The sequence below is a fragment of the Lygodium microphyllum genome, chromosome 14 (assembly GCF_053477565.2).
Source record: "Lygodium microphyllum isolate KBCC chromosome 14, Lygodium_microphyllum_v1.1.10, whole genome shotgun sequence".
Lineage (NCBI taxonomy): Eukaryota > Viridiplantae > Streptophyta > Polypodiopsida > Schizaeales > Lygodiaceae > Lygodium > Lygodium microphyllum.
The window spans coordinates 131,670,859-131,688,080 of NC_141148.1; the positions used below are offsets into that span (position 1 = coordinate 131,670,859).

General features: G+C 43.2%; 1 protein-coding gene across 1 annotated transcript in view; it reads left to right on the forward strand.

Annotated features, from left to right (window-relative positions):
- SS2 (starch synthase 2) overlaps positions 1–17,222 on the forward strand; it is a 76,486-nt gene that overhangs the window by 46,420 nt on the left and 12,844 nt on the right. Inside the window, exons 7-8 of the mRNA XM_087693376.1 lie at positions 2,434–2,478; positions 2,695–2,868. Of these exons, the coding sequence (XP_087549502.1) occupies positions 2,434–2,478; positions 2,695–2,868 (219 nt within the window). The remainder of the gene's footprint in view (positions 1–2,433; positions 2,479–2,694; positions 2,869–17,222) is intronic.

Sequence of the window (17,222 nt, forward strand, 5' to 3'; positions counted from 1 at the left end):
CTTGCTTCGGATTGTCCCTGGCAAGACTGGGGCCTTGCAAGTCAGCTGAATTTGGAAAAGGCCTCAGCTAACCAGGTGTATCATCTTCTGATTAAAGATCATCAATGGCTGGTTACTAAAGCTAATACTGTATGGGGATTGTGTAAATCTCAGTCATGGTGGAAGGCAACTGTGATGGAGGGCTGTTTGAACAAGACACCTTTCAAATGCAAGGTCTTTCTTTGGAGGGTGATGATTGGTGGTCTTCCTCTTGCTTCAGCCCTTTCCAAGCATCGAATCTCTAACGGCAATTGTTTCTTTTGAACCACCAGTGTGGAATCGGCCCGTCATCGATTTATTTCTTGTCCTCTCGCTAAGAAAATCTGGTCACTCTTGTCAGCGGTTTGGTGAGTAGTGGTTGGTTTCTTGCTAAGCCCTTTTGATTGGGTTTTTGTACGGCCCAAATGCCCCACACTGGCACAGTCGCATATGAAGATCTTGTTTCACTTTCTTAGATACCGGGGCTGCTGGCACAATTGGACCATTCGGAATTCTTTTCTTTTTGATTCAGCCTCTAATGTTCAGGGACATATTGCGAGGCTTAAAGGTCTCTTGCATTGGCAGATAGATCTCATTCGGCACTTTGACTTACACCCTCGGGAGGACTTACTTCCTTGGCATATGGCAATTTCCTTTGCGTCTTTGCCATGACTTTTGTAACTCTTTTGTTGTTTAGTACATTATACATATAACATCCATTACGACGAGAGAGAGAGAGAGAGAGAGAGAGAGAGAGAGAGAGAGAGAGAGAGAGAGAAGGCTGCCATTGCTGTGCTAGGACAGTTGACTGGCCATTTCCAATGAGGCGTTCGCATCCAAGTATCCAAGTAGTGGACTTGTTTGAGTCTGAGTATCAGGGTGAACTTGTTTGCCAGTAGGAGACCATTCAAGAGCTAGTGACTAGCCCAAAAGAGACTACAATAGTAGGTAATAGCAGTTTGATAGCTGTTGCAGCCAAGCAACATCATATTTGAGGTGTTCCATGAGTGGAGACAGCTTTCATGGCTTTCTAGATAGAGAACAATTGATTTCTTCCATTTTATCGTGATGGAAGTTGAATTTTCTCTTGCCTCAACATTCTCTCTCATTGTACAGCCTATTCTCATTCTTCCTTAGCAATTTCCAGCAAAATCAGCCATTGGAGGTCTCCATTTTGACTATCCTCAGCATCCTTTCTCATCCTCCAGCCTATTCTCAGCCTTCCTTAGTAATTTCCAGCAAAATGAGCCATTGGAGGTGGAGATTTTGACTAATCTTTGTTGTAAACCCTAACTCATAGCAGAAATTAGGGTTTGATAGTCACCTCGGGAAGTATGCTCAGAAATTGAAGGCTTAGAGTATTGAATTTCAGTCATTGAAATTGGGGCAATTTCAAGAGATTCAAGTGGCTATTCAAGTAGCAAACATTTGGAGCTGAATTTGTCACCCAAGGAGCACTATTGAAGGCAAATCCTTGAGCAAACCAAGGAGCAAATTGGTTTGAAGGCTTTCCTAGTCATTTATGACAGCAAGAGGCAATTGGAGAGTGAAGGAGACTCAGGGAATCTCATTGTATTTCATCCAGATTACAATTCAAGATAAAGAAATACCGCAAGGGGCCCTAGTTTTGGGGCCAACAGGCTGACCATTATCCAAGATTAAGGGTTAACATTTACGCATTCAGTTTATGTGAATTTTATGCTTGCTGTAATTTTTTATCAATCAGGTCATTACCACCCTTTTTGAGAAGGAAGGCTAGTTTTACATAAGATCTTCATTAAGCTAGTAATAGAACAGTGCTTACACCCAAAAAAGGATGTGTATGTGTGAATGATATACCGATTGTATGGAATCCCTATGTTGTGTACTGCATTTGTTTCATTGTCATTCAGAAAGTATCTAGATCCACTGGACTAAAAGATGCCCATGCAGATGCAAACTGCAAAGAAAAATCATTGCCCTGCTGCATAGGTTCAACTCACTTAACAACTTTTAATATAATTTGTGTTGATTCCTTCCTACAGATACTTAGCGATCATGTGTGTCTATCTTTGATACTATGATGCACTTGTACATGTATGCATGATTCAATACTCATTTCAGGTATAGAAACCTTCAACAGCTTGAAGCTTTCATTATTCAACAATTTGGAAAATATGCATTCCTTTATGGTATGAAGGTTTGTTTAGATAGTGTAGAGATGTTTTTGCTATGAGTTTGTGATGCCAACTCTATGTATTACCCTACTACATATACTCTGGTTGCAGTTGATGGTCCTTTGGTTTTGCTGACAATCAAATTTTTGGCTTGTTAAATCAAATTCAAGTACAGGATCCTGTATGCCATTTCAACTGGCAATGCATACATGCATGTAATAAGAATTTGTACTCACTTGTAGGTGTTTTTTCTATGCAGGATGTGTTGAAGCGCATGGTTCTATTCTGTAAAGCAGCAGTAGAGGTCAGACATCTCTTTTGGGGCTTAATGATGGGAAGATGATATAAAGAATCACTGCATAAGTAGCACCGAAAGATGTTTCTCTTTTTCTTGGCAGCAGTTCACCCAAAGTGTGCAAGAAAAGTACTTTTTCATCAGCGGAAATGCATTCTCATTATTATGCATTTGATTTCTAAGAAGTTCATCTTCGAAGTCTCTTTTTGGGATGGATCTGTGCAGGTTCCCTGGCATGTGCCTTGTGGTGGAATCTGTTATGGCGATGGAAACCTTGTCTTTATTGCAAATGATTGGCACACTGCATTGCTACCAGTATATTTGCAAGCTTATTATCGGGATCATGGTTTGATGCAATATACTCGATCAGTTATTGTCATTCATAACATGGCTCATCAGGTCTGTTCCCAGCACTTTCTTAACTTCTATTAATTTTTCTTTTTATCTCATTATGCATGGACCATGTAACTGAAGGAGGCATTTGGATTTTGGGCTGTGCCATGAGGATCATTGAAAGGTGTGGTTAATCTTATTTCCATCATGTTCATTTTCTTGTATGTTTCTGGGCCTGCTGATAAGTGTCCCATTCTGTCTAGTCTCTTTGAGCTGATAATGTTTGTTTTTTCCTTGTATACCAAATCGTTTATAATTTTCTGCCAGTAATCTAAAATTGTGGCATGCTTCTTGCGTGACCTCCCTTTTCCTCACCTTGATTTCTGCAATCTTACATTTGGATCTCTTATCCTTCTGGACCTGGATGATGACTCCCTGCTGTATATACCCTTTCTACAATCTTACTGTCTGCAGGCTAAACGTTCTTCTTTGGCTTTCTTCTTTGTGCTCATTTTGTGGTTTTCTGGGGTTTGTTGTACAGGAGTGTTTGTGAAGTGGAAGCTCCACTATGAACTTTCTTACAGTCTACCATGTGATCCTAACCGAGTCTCAGAGCTTGGAACACTCCATAGACTGACCTGTTTGAAGCTTCTTCAAAGCTTACCTTTGCATGTGATCTGTTGACTGCTAGCTTATTGCTTGGTTCACCTGGGGTGTGAGCTGCAGTGATGTGATAGATTTGTAGGACATGCCTTCTGTCCACACTCTGTGGGAGATGGAAGAGTATAGAAGTTGACTTTGAGTACATGAGGAGGGAGGCTTTTCTTCACACTGGGGAATCTGTTGCACTTCAATGTCCTGTAGTCTCCTCATAAGCCTGGCTCATGGGACGATGTTGAAGTCTTTATGGAAGTCTACAAAGCAGCAATATATCCTTCTCCCTTGAGTGCATCGCTCCTCTATGATAGCCTTGACTGCAAGCATACGATTCAATGTTTTGTATCCCCCTTTGAAACCAGCTTGCCCTTGGCTCTATACACGTGTTTCTCCTGCCCAACTGCTCAGCTCATGCTCAAGTGGAGACATAGGTCTTGGCTATATATTGACCAATCATTATGGTTCTGTAGTCTCTAGGACCATGGGTCTCCAATTTTACAAAGTGGTACTGTGTACAATGGTGTGATCTGTCCAACTGTTTGGTGGTTGCTAGGTTCTCTGTAGCTGCAAAAGCTCAAACATCTGGAGCACTGGCTAGAGATGGCAACCTCCCTTGTAACTGCACGAACCAAGCCTCCAGAATAGCATTTCAAGGTGAGCAGTCAGTGCCTTCAAACTTGTCATCAATAGAATATTCCATGAGAGTCGATGAAGGGAGGAGCTGGAGTGAGTGAAGAGAGGAGTTAGAGGGAGATACCTAGGGTACTCTGTGGTCCAATCAGCCCAATCAAACAAGAATTCAGCATTCAACCATTCATACGTACAAGCATGCAAGAATAGGTAGAGGGCAGAGCAGCAATGGAGTGAATGTAGTGAAGTTTCACAACGACCGACACATGAGACCCCCTCTAAAATGGAAAACACAAAAACATGAGTACAGGGTGCAGATCATAAAAAATGCAGGTTTTACCAGCCACTGGAGAGATCAGCCCACAAATGCAGGATGTGTGAGTTGTTAGCATTCTAGGCGATAGCAAATTAGGACTGGGCGAAGCAGTTCCAGCCCTAGATGACTACTCAGCAAGAAAAATGTAGGGAAAGCAGCTCTAGAGACTGAGAAAAGAGGTTGCCCATTACAAAAGGTAGTTCAACCAACAGGAAGAGAGGTTGCCATCCGGGTAAGGTGGATGAAGTTGAAATGCAGGTTTAGAAAGCTCCAGCAGCAGAAAACACAGAGGTTTCAGACCTCAAATTGTCAATAACAGCACACAAACCTGCAACAGTGGTTGTTTGATACCATGTGAGAATGTGTTGATGATCCGAAGAGAGAGAGAGGAAGCATCAACACTAACAGAAACAAAGAGCACATGAACACAAAAAAAATGGGAATGAGTTGCAATGGAATCCATAAGATGCAGTACGAGATGTGCAATGCAATAACAATAGGACATTAGAGTCCTGCACAACGATGACTAGTAGTAGGGCCTCCATTCTCCCTCTCTCCAAGGATGCATGATGATGTGATACAACATTTAAGAGTGGATTGGAGCATATATAGAAGCCTCTGGGCTAGACAAGAGACCAGTGAAGAAACCCTACAAGCTTTGGTGTGAGACAATAGACAACTGAAGAAACCCTAAAACGGGCTCCACAATTGCCTTTTCCTGGTGCCTAATGAAAGGCTAAACACAATGCCTAAAGCCCATGATATGTACTAAACTAACATAAGGGTGTGCAACTGACAAGAGGTTCCCATCTAGCCACCTCGAGTTCAAAGCCAAAGAAGGTCTATACAGTAGTAGCGTTAGATCAATTGACTCTAGATTCATGGAGGGAGGGCAAATGTAAGGTGTGACATGGTGAGAATTGTTCAAAAAGTTGCTAGTTTTCATACCATGAGGTTGACACTGCTGTGAGGACAAGGACTGTCCACAAAACAAGGCAAACATGAGCTCCAAGGCTTCAGTAATTATCGTGCAAACTCAAGGTATGCTTTTTGAATTTTCAATAAAGGATTGTATCGGTAATGCGAGTAGTTGCCTAGGTTGTCTAGTAAGCAAAACTGTGTTTGGTTTGCATGAACTTCTAAAGGTTAGTGGTTTAATTAATGACCAATTTGTCATGGCATTGTTTGATAACTGCTCTACTCATAATTTTGTTTCATGTCTTTTGGTGCATATAGACTCTAACTCCACACAGCCTTGATAGTGCATATTGTATGCATTACGCAGAGGGCCGGGTGTGGATTGTTGGGATTGGTCGATGCTTCCATAAGCCTTTTGGGACACATCGTTGAGCTAAAAATGCATTATAAACCAATTAACTCTTTTAAACAGCCCCAAAACTTAAATGTTACTAAACTTTCATTAAAAGAAAACGCATTCCTAGAGAGTTTTTGTGTTAGATTAGCCAAACCCTAATTTGGGAGGATCCTTTTGCATTTATAAATAGGTAGACTACCTACCATTCAGCCCCATCCTTGTTTTGCAGGTCACATCAGTTATCACTTTTGTGCTGGTATTGTACCCTGTTTCCAGCCTACAACCCATCACCATTGGCTGTCGAGCCTTCCTCAATTGTAGCCCTCCACTTGGTGTTTGTCCACTACTGCTAGTGCTGCATTTACTGCCCTAGACAGATGTGCTTACTTCCTCAGCTGGTCACTTGCTGATCAACATCATAACCCACATCAATTTGCTGGCATTACAGCATCTGATCGATCTTTCTTAGTTGTCACCTTGCTGTTTTGATCAACTGATTGGTGAGATTACAAACCTTAGGGTCCATCTCTAATGGACATCATACTTTGACTACATCCGTTTTTCACCAAGATTGATCATAGCTCCTGATACCAAGATTAAGGATGTCCAGAAAACTTGATTTTGAGTGTGGTATGCATGCTATCAATTCTTGGATCTACCTTTTAAGGCAAAACAAGGTGGTAGAATTTTTAGAGGATGGGTTGTAAGATAACGCATGTGTTGATGTCTGAGATTCAGTTAAGTGCCCCCTCTATTCCAATCCCAACAGCCCGAGAGAGATCCTTTGATTCACCACCCAGCCTTGCCTAGAAGGTTGCTGGCTTCCTCATCCTGATCCGACTGCCAGTCGTCAGCTTTAGGTAAGTCATACTATCCTTAGACTCACTTACTCTCTAGGCACCCCTTGACCCCGTTCGGATGCCCAATGCCCCCGGACGGTCATCCCTCGCGCTTGTCTCCTCACAAGTTGCATTTATTAATGTAACATTTCCTTCCCCTTAAGAATCGGTTTCGTCCTCGAAAACGATACTTCGAAGGTCCAACTGTAAATTGGGAAACCTTTTCCTTAAAGTACTTACTTGCTCCCAGGTTGAGCTTTCTTCTGAACAATCTTTCCATTTGACCATATATTCTTGATAAATAGTGTTCCTTGTTCGTCTGTTACGAACATTTAAAACTCTTTCTGGTTCATGTGGATTAGATTGGTCATGTAATAGCTCCTCAATATTATCATTTAAGATTAGATTATCCAAATCACCCAGCTTCTTCCTTAGCTTACTTACATGAAAAACTGGATGTGTTTTACTACTAGCAAGTAGTTGGAGCTTGTAAGCCTGTTCTCCCACCCTTTTAAGTATTGTGAAAGGACCACAATACTTGGGTGAAAGCTTTGGATATCGTCCCATTTTCATGGTTTTAGTTTGTTCAGGCACTTTAAGATAGGCCAATTCCCCTTCTTCAAAGGAGATGTCTCTTCGGTGAGGATATGCATAAGCTCTAGCTCGATTTTGAGCTTTCTTAATATTTTCTTGAGCAAATTTTAATATATTATTCATATCCTCCAAAAAATCCTTGGCTGCCCGAACCTTTTCCTTATGGAGTCCCACTATTCAGTCCCATTGCATAAGGAGTTCTGGGCTGAAACCCATACATTAGCATAAATGGACTATATCCAGTGGAAGAGTGCTTTGCACTATTATATGCAAACTTTGCTATTGGAAGAGTGCTTGACACTATTATATGCAAACTCTGCTATCGGTAGATACTCTTCCCAATTAGTTTGCCTTTTATTTACATATGCCCTGAGCATATCTTCAAGGATTTGATTAACCCTTTTAGTTTGCCCATCAGTTTGTGGGTGCTTTGCCGTACTCATGCTAAGTTTAGTATCCAACTTCCTAAATACAGCCGGTCAAAATTGACTATCAAATTTTCTATCCTGATTAGAAACTATATTTGTTGGAAGGCCATACAATCGGTATATGTTCTCTATGAACAATCTAGCCAATTCTGGTGTTTTAACATCAGTTGAAGTTGGAATAAACCTAGCCATTTTGGTTAACCTATCCACAATCACCCACACAGAGTCGTGCCCCCTCTCTATTCTGGGTAATGAGACAATAAAGTCCATGGAGATAGTCTCCCATTTTCAGGAAGGAATCTCTAATGGGTGGAGAAGTCCCCTCATTTTCAATCTTTCAGCTTTATTAACCTGGCATTTATTACATTTGACCACATAGTCCAGGACATTCTTATTCATTCCAGGCCAATAGAACTGCCTTTTAATAAGACTATAAGTCTTATTAACTCCTGGATGTCCCGCACTAGGGGTATCATGACAGTCAAAGAGTATTTGGTGTCTTATTTCTTCATCTTTCGGGACACATACCCTATCCTTGTAGAGTAAATAACCATTATCAATGGTAAAGTTCTTCCACTTGAATCCCATTTGAGCAACCCCTGATGCTCCATTTCCTTGTTGAACATCATCAGATATTCCTTCCTCAGTGGAAACCCTTCCATTTGGATCCCCATTTTTTATTGCTTCTCATATGTTGGAATATGCCGGATCAACCTGGCATTTCCCTTTTAAGGATTCAAGTAAATCAGAAGTGAATTGAGTAAAACTCAATTCATTTATGATGGGCATTCTGCTGAGTGCATCAGTCACTATATTATACTTTCCCTTTCTATACCTTATTTCATAGTCGAACTTTTGGAGGAGTTCGGCCAATCTGGCTTTACGCCCTTGTAGATCCGGTTGGTCATTAAGCCACTTAATGCTTTCATGATCTAACAAGATCAAAAGTTTGGCACCGTACAGATAGTGCCTCCATTTCTTCATTGCATGTACTATTGCATACAACTCCCTCTCATAAACAGAATAATTTCGATTTGTACAGTCGAATTTCTTGCTTTCAAAAGCAACTGGTCGACCTTCTTGTAATAAGACCGTGCTTACTGCCTTATCACTGGCATCTCGAATGAATCTACAATAAAATCTAGATAAACCTAGGAAGATTTGCAGCTCTTCTAGGTTCCTTGGAGATGGCCATTCAATAATTGCCCTTACTTTTTTTGGATCCATCTTGATTCTCTCTTTCGAGATAATATGCCCCAAATATTTGACCTCTTGTGCAAATAATTCACATTTAGTTTTCTTCGCATAAAGGGAATGTGTTCTTAACAATTGGAATACTAATTGTAAGTGTTCCAAATGTTCTCCTCTTGATTTACTAAAGATCAAGATATTATCCAAGAAGACTACTACAAAGTGTCCTAGATAGGGCCGTAATACACTATTTATCATCTTGATAAAAGTAGCTAGTGCATTAGTGAGGCCAAAAGGCATTACCTAAAAATCATAATGCCCATATCTAGTACGAAATGCTGTCTTAGGAACATCCTGTGCCTTAATTCTTACTTAGTGATAGCTTGATCTTAAGTCTATTTTTGTGAATAATTTTGCCCCTTGTAATTGATCAAAAAGATCCTCCATTCTGGGCATAGGAAATTTATTCTTCACCGTTATCTTATTAAGTGCTCTATAATCAACACAAAGTCGCGTAGAACCATATTTTTTCTTCACCAATAAAATTGGCGAAGCCCAAGGTGGATTGTTGGGTTGTATAAACCCTTTATCAAGGTAATCTTTAATTTGTCTTTCAACTTCTTGATGTTGTGTTTCGCTTAGTTTATAAGGTGGTTTACAAATAGGGCGTGTATCCTTATCGATGTCAATTGGGTGATTTACATCACCCCTATCTGGTGGAAGGCCACTTGGTAAATCAGAAGTAAACACATCTTTAAATTCATGTAACAAACCACTTAATTCATTACTTACATTCAACTCACAAACATAAGAAAATTGTTGCTTTATATTACAGAAAATAAAAGTGTTTTGTATAGGAAGGGACCATAATATATATACCTCACAAGCTTCCTTCTTTATCAGCTTCTGAAATTCAATGGAATACAACAAAGGGTTATCAGATGCTTCATGTTCACCTTGAATCACAAAAGTCTTACCATCCCTTTCAAATTCGAGTGTATTATGATGATAACTACATTTTAAGGATGGTTCCAATCCACATAGCCACTCCCTCCCTAAAGCAATATCAGCTCTTTGCATATTCATAATTTGGAAATCAAGCTTATCTTTATATCCTTGGATCTCGATTTCCAAATTGGATACCATTGTATCCCATATTTTATTATCCTGACCTTGCATTATACAAACAACATATTTATGCTCACTCTTTTGTTGGGGAAAGTTTCAATTTTTTGACGAGTGCATAATTTATGAAATTGTGGGTGGTAGAGTCATCAATCATGACTAATCCTCTTTTCTGCTATCAATCCATGCACTCTAACTAAATCATGTGGCCCGAAAGTAGGCTGCCACATAGAAGTTGACATACAACACCTGTGTTGTACATCCTTGTGCAAGAACTCTAAAGATTTATACTTTTCATGCCCCTTTAATTCCAGGGTCTGCACTACATGGATTTGCTTATCTTTTCCCTTGCCCTTGTCCTTATCCTTTCCTTTATCTTTCCCCTTTTTCCTTTGAGAGCAATTCCAAGCAGCATGGTTAGGGGATAGGCAATTGAAACACAGCCTTTCTTTTTTAGCTTTATCAAAGTCATCTTGGCTTAACTTTGGCCTTACATATTGTTTCTTTTCAAAGGGTTGTTTCTTGCCCTTAAGAAATGGCATTTTCCTTTTAACTTTGCCTACAAATTTTGAGGCTTCAAATTCCTTAGTCTTGGGCTCCGTATCAATGAGACTAGTGAGTGCATCTAGACGCATATTATCTTCATTGATTAATGCAAATTTAATTGCCTCTTCAAGCGTCTTGGGTGAACTCCTTTTTACTTCCTTTTTACAGGCCTTATCCAGTCCCCTTATGAATCCTCGTATTTTGAAATTCATCTATTCCTTCCAATTTGAGGATTATCTCATGTTACTCCTTGAGATATGTCAGCAAAGGTCTTACCTTTTGTCTGACATAATCCCAATCTTCCCAATTTCTTTCCATTTCATTTTGAGGAAGGAATTCTTTCAAAAAGACCGATTCAAATTTAGCCCAAGTTTTAGGTATTTTATTTGCCTCCTTTAAAGTTCTCCACCATTTATATGCCTTTGGCGCCAAGGATAAACTGGCCTCCAGTACTTGGAGATGTGGTGGAGTATTCTTAAGTTTGTGCAAATCCTCCCATTTTTGGAGAAAATTAAAGATAGTATCTTTATTTCTGTCTTTTTCCTCCCCATGAAACTGAGGGGGTTTCATATCTTTTAACACTGGGTTATCCCTCAGCTTTTGGTGGGGTTCCCTAGGATCTCGCATAATCACATCTAGATCTTTCGATGAAGATGGAATGTCTGAGATTTCTACCTTATTTTTATCCCTTTCTAATAATAAGGCTAATTGAGATTTTATTTCTGTGAGTGCTTGAGTTAGCAACTCCATTTGAACCCCCTGTGGTTGCACACGAGTAGTTAAATCATCAAATTGTTCTCGTGTAGCAAAAAATTCTTCCCATTATTCTTCTTGAATTTCCATTTCATGGGGATCCACCATAGGATGGTCCCCAGAACTAGAATCTTTGGTTACCCCCTTTTTCTCTTTGCCCTCCATAATACATTGGAATTAAAAAGCAAATATAAGAAATTTGCGTACAAGATGAGGTACTTCCCTATTTACAGTAAGAGGGCAGATGTCGATGGCCTTTATAGCCTAGTGATAGCAAAAGCGCGAGGAACAGTTCGACTTTCCTCCAATCTGTGCAGGTCGCATTGAAATAAGGTCTGTCGGGCAGGAACATAGGATAAGGAGGGGATTAACAAAAAACGGGACTTCACCCGACTTGCACCATATTGTCGTCCACGCCAAGTACACGAACTCTGGCCACGACGCCAACACGGACGTAATCTGTCAGGCGACAACACAGACGTAATCTGTCAGGCAACGCCCACACAGATTTGAATCCAGACTCGAACTGGGGACCTCTAGTGTGTGAGACTAGCGTGATAACCACCGCCAGTTCTGCAGATATCGCCAACACGAAAGCATCCGCATTAGGCTAAGATGGGGCCCAATGGCTCTTCCGAAAAAGCCCGCCAACACGGAAACTTCTAAGGCGTTGGATTTAGGCTCCAGTCCGGAAGGGCGACGACTGACGTAACCCTCTCACACTTCGTGATTGCAGAGGAAGACGAAAGCCCTTTTGACTCTTTCCAAGAAAATGTAGCCCAACGGCTCTGATACCAGTGTAAGATAACACCTGTGTTGATGTCTGAGATTCAGTTAAGTGCCCCCGCTGTTCCAGTCTCAACAGCACGAGAGAGATCCTTTGATTCACCACCCAGCCTCGCCTAGAAGGTTGCTGGCTTCCTTATCCTGATCCGACTGCACTGCCAGGCGTCACCTTCAGGTGAGTTATACTATCCTTAGACTCACTTACTCTCTAGGCACCCCTTGACCCCGTTCGGGTGCCCAATGCCCTCGGACGGTCATCCCTCTCGCTTATCTCCCCATAAGTTACATTTATTAATGTAACATGGGTGCTATGTAGATTAGAGAGGATATGTGTCATTTGCTTCTCCCACTTATTGAAGAAGAGGTTCACTTGTAAAGCCTCTTTTGGTGGTAGAATTTTAGCTATGCACTAGAGACTCCTCAGCCCTTAACCATGAGAGTCCTTGCCTAGGATTGGTCCTCTGGTGCATGTGAGAGAATTGGAGTGCCTTTTCCCTCGTACATACGAAGATTCACAATTGACTTATGTGAGAGAACTGGAGTGCCTATTCCTTTGTACACACGATTGTTAGAGTAGCTAGTCTATTGACCTGTGCATGATGTGGGTGGTGCCTATGTCAGAGTGCAGCGATGCGGAAGCATAGGACAAAGACTGAGAGAGAGTGAACACAGAGAGAAGAGACGGTGAGAGAAAAGGAGACAGTGTAAACAGAGAAAATCTGCGGTGTAGTATGCTGTATAAGAGTGCAGAAATACACAAGGGGGCAGAGGAAATATCTGCGTATGTCGACTTGATGACCTCGATCTCCGTCAGCCCGAGCACAGTCTGTCTCAGCCAACAGATCTTCAAGATCAGAATCTGAAATCATTGAAGAATGATTAATCAAGTGTGCCACAAGAATCGGCTATAAATAGCCAAGAAATAATAAATAACAATATCAGGTCGGCTGCATTAAATGCAGCCGACAACAAAAAATTGGCCGACTGTGCAGTCCGACTACACTGCTGACGCGGCACCTCCTATGCCGTACTGTGCTGATGTGGCATTGACCGTCCAGGGAATGATTGGCTAACACCCCCTCTCAGATCTTGGACGGGTGAAAAGACAGAGGGATCGGGATTGTTGTCAAAGAAGAGCCTGGGAAGCACCTTCGTAAACAAATCTGTAAGATTATCCTCTGTCTTGCAATACTCCACATCAATGGTTCCATCTAGAAGTTTCTCCCGAATGAAGTGATACTGGATCTCAATGTGCTTCGTCTGGGCATGGAATACTGGATTCCATACCAAGGCAATGCAACTCTCATTGTCGCACCGCATAAGAGTAGGACGAGTCTGGGGGCAGCCAAGCTCCTCCAACAATCTTCAAAGCCACACTACCTTAGATGTGGTGAAAGACGCAGCCTGATACTCCGCCTCAGTAGAAGAAGGGTTACCGTGGGTTGCTTTTTGCTACTCCAAGAGATAACACCTATACCCAAGATAAAACAATAGCCTGTAGTAGACCATCGGTGGTCCACATTGTCAGCCCAATTCGAGTCACTCCAACCTACAGGAACCAGATTTGAAGCATCTGTACCTGCGGGATAAGAAATCCCGAAGTCAGAGGTTCCCCTCAAATACCGAAGAATCCTCAGGGCAGCCTGCCAATGCACCTGTTTGGGTTCCGTTATGAACCCTGCCAAAAGACCCACAGCAAAGCAAACATCAATACGAGTGTTGAGAAGCCAAATCAAGGATCCAATCAACTGATGGTAGCGTGAAGCATCCATCACGGGAGAGTCTGAGTGTGAAGTGGCCTTCCAATTCGGATCCATAGGAGTAGTAATGGGCCGACAAGTCTTCATCTCAAAAGTCACCAAGAGCTCTTGAATGTACCTCTGCTGAGAGATGAAAATCCTCCTTTGAGACTGATAAATCTGGTGACCCAAGAAGAAATGAAGAAGGTCCAAATCCGTCATCTCGAATGCCTGATGTAAAGCTATCTTGGTCTCTCAGACCTTCTGTGCATGATCCCTTGTCAAAATCAAATCATCAACGTACAATACAAACAACACATGACCAACCGCGGAAGTGTGCACATAAAGCTGCGGATCAGCCTGTTAGAGAGGATCACAGCCAGGCAGGTGCAGTCCAGTCGGACTGACGTGGCAGTCCGACTGCCTGCAGCCATTTTATTCCAGGCTGCGCCCTATTTTGGCGCCCCGTTCTAGGTGGTTTTTCGCCTATTTATTGCTGACGTTTTCAGCAGTCTGGCCACGATTCTCTGTCGCAGATTACAGACCGGTGCTGTGCAGATTTCTGTCTTTGTTCGCAGATTTTAGACAGCAGACAGTGCAGACTGCAGCAGACTTCGAGGTGGACAGCAGGTCGCATCGTCGAGGTGGAGACACGCAGTCCAGCGCACTGCGCCGTGTATATCTTTGTATTCAGCATTCTTTATACAGCAGATCTTCAGTGTACACTGTCTCTTTCTCTCCCTTCTCTCTCTGCGTTCTCTCTCTCTCAGTCCTACGCTTCCGCACCGCTGCACTCTGACATGGTATCAGAGCAGTGTTTGAGGGCTGACTGAGCGCAGAATCAACCTGAAGAGGAGTTTCCATCGCGACACAAATTTGCGTTTTTTGCGTTTAAGGGCAGACAGGAGGGCTGCGCCTTGGAACAAGGCTGAAACGAGTGTGGGCACAGAGGAAAGGAGTACAGGTGGTGGATTTGTTGCTGTTTACTGCTGTTTGACGCGGAGAAAGTTTGAGTTTTCAACCTAAAAGTGCAGGTTTTGCTTTTTCATCGCCTCCGGCGGGTGAAGGAGCTTCGGGACGCTGAAGAGCCTTAGCAGGCTGAGTCTACTCAGTCAGAGGGGGCTGCTTTTGCGTTTGAGAAGGCATTGCAGGTGAAGATGTCTACAGAGATGGACTTGGAGTTCCAGGCGATTATGGACCGGAAGGTGCCTGTCCTACCGGCTCTTCCTACAGATCAGAAGCTCGACGGCGACAACTACCGCATTTGGCGCGTTATGATGTTGGCCATTCTGGAGTCCTATGATTTGGCGGAGTTGGTACAGGAAGATATTGACCGGCCTTCGGTAAGAGATGAGTCCAAACTCTCTTCCGATGCTCGTGCGGAGTTGGCCAGGGCCCAGTCTCATTGGGACAAATTGAACGCCAGGATTCGATCCTTTCTCTTTCTATCATGCACTACAGCCGTGATCGCTCACATCGAGCACTTGACGGTGGCTCGTGAGATATGGCTGGAGCTTGATCAAATGTACAATCGGATGACCCTGATGAAGAGGGTTTCTTTGGAGGTACAGATGCGGACCTTGTCCGTCAATAAGTCTTCTTCGCTAAGGGAACACATTAACAAGCTAAGGCAGCTACAGATGCAGGTTCAGAATGCGGGGAAGCTGATCTCCTCCGAAGACATGGCGATCACACTATTGTCCCAGTTGCCGCCACGATTCGGTACATTTTACTATGCCCTTATTGCTTCGGGGCGAGAGTCTACTCTTCGGTGGGAGGAGTTGGTTCCTATGGTCTTGGACCAAGAGGAACAGTTAAAGGGACAGAATGCTTCCAAGTCGGAGGCGTTGACAGGTCAAGCCTCTCAGAAGAAGGGGAAGGACCAAAAGAAGAAGAAGGGGGATAACAAGTCCAAGAAGGACAAGGAGAAGGACAAGGACAAAGACTCCACATGCCATATTTGTGGAAAGACTGGCCATTGGAAGAAGGATTGCCCTGATAAAGACTCGAAGGACACCAAGAAGAAGGAAACCAAGGATTCTGGAGCGGTGGCTGCACCCTCATCAGCTGCATTTCTACACTTAGTTGTCATTGAGGACGCTTCACTGAATGCTTCTGATGCTGCGATGGCGGCTTCCCAATCTCGAGAGTGGATTATTGATAGTGGTGCCTCACGGCACATGACTCCTTCATCAGATGGTGTTGCCCAGCTGCGACCTTCGCGTGGGCAGGTTCTCATTGGAGACAGCTCTTCTGTTTCTATTGCAGGTCGGGGTAAGATGCAGCTTATTCCGGATGGACGAGGTGGCACCCATACCTCAGAGGTTTTGCATGTACCAGGATTAGGGTACCATCTCCTTTCAGTTCATAAGATTTGCTCCCTTGGTCTTTTGGTGGAGTTTGACAGTTCTACAGTGCGAGTCCTTGATCGTGAATCGAGGAAGGTTCTATCATCTGGATATGAGGAGAACGGCATTTACAAACTGAAGTCTTCCACTGCCCTTTCTACTCTTCTTCTTACCTCACAGTCTCAGTCAGAGTTATGGCATGCTAGGGTTGGTCACCTAAACTATGACTATCTTCGGAAGGCGTCACGGGGACAGCTTGTTCGAGGGTTGCCGGATATAGTGGTGAGCCAGCAGCCATGTGTCTCCTGCATACGGGGGAAGCAGCATAGAGATGCCATTCCCCACACCGCTTCGCGGCGGTCTACTTCACCGATGGAGTTAGTATCTACGGATCTATGTGGCCCTATGAGGAATGAGTCCCTGCGTGGGAGCTCGTACTTCATGCTGATCGTGGATGACTATAGCAGGATGACATGGGCCTACTTTTTGGCACTAAAGTCAGAAGCTTTCTCGCACTTCAAGGATTGGCTTCTCTTTGAGGAGAACCGATCAGGCCGGAAGTTGAAGACCTTGCGATCCGACAAGGGAGGTGAATTTGTGTCTAATGAATTTGCTCGGTTTTGTGCAGATAGAGGAATTCACCAGGAGTTTGCCAATACCAATACTCCACAAGAAAATGGTATTCTCGAATGGAAGAACCGCAGTGTGATCGAGATGGCGCGCACCATGATGGAGCACCGACAGACCCCCAGGTTCTGTGGGCCGAGGTTGTGGCTACTGCAGTCCACATCCTTAATCGATCTCCTACTTCGGCCGTGGAAGGGATGACTCCATTTGAGGCGTATTTTGGGTCGAAGCCAGATGTTTCTTACTTTCGGGTCTTTGGGTGTGATGCCTATGTTCACATTCCCAAAGCTCACCGTGACAAATTCGAAGCGGCTTTCCGCAAACAGGTATTTGTTGGCTACAGCTCCCAGTCCCAAGGCTACCGACTGTATGATCCCGTCAAGTGGGATGTATATACTAGCCGTGATGTGCGGTTTGTGGAGGTTCCGGCTTCTTCAACGGGTGAGGAGCACCCCGTTCTTGGAGATCCAGGGGAGAGTTTGGCTCCTTCTACAGTTCCATTGGAGCCTGTGCCGTTTGATTATGA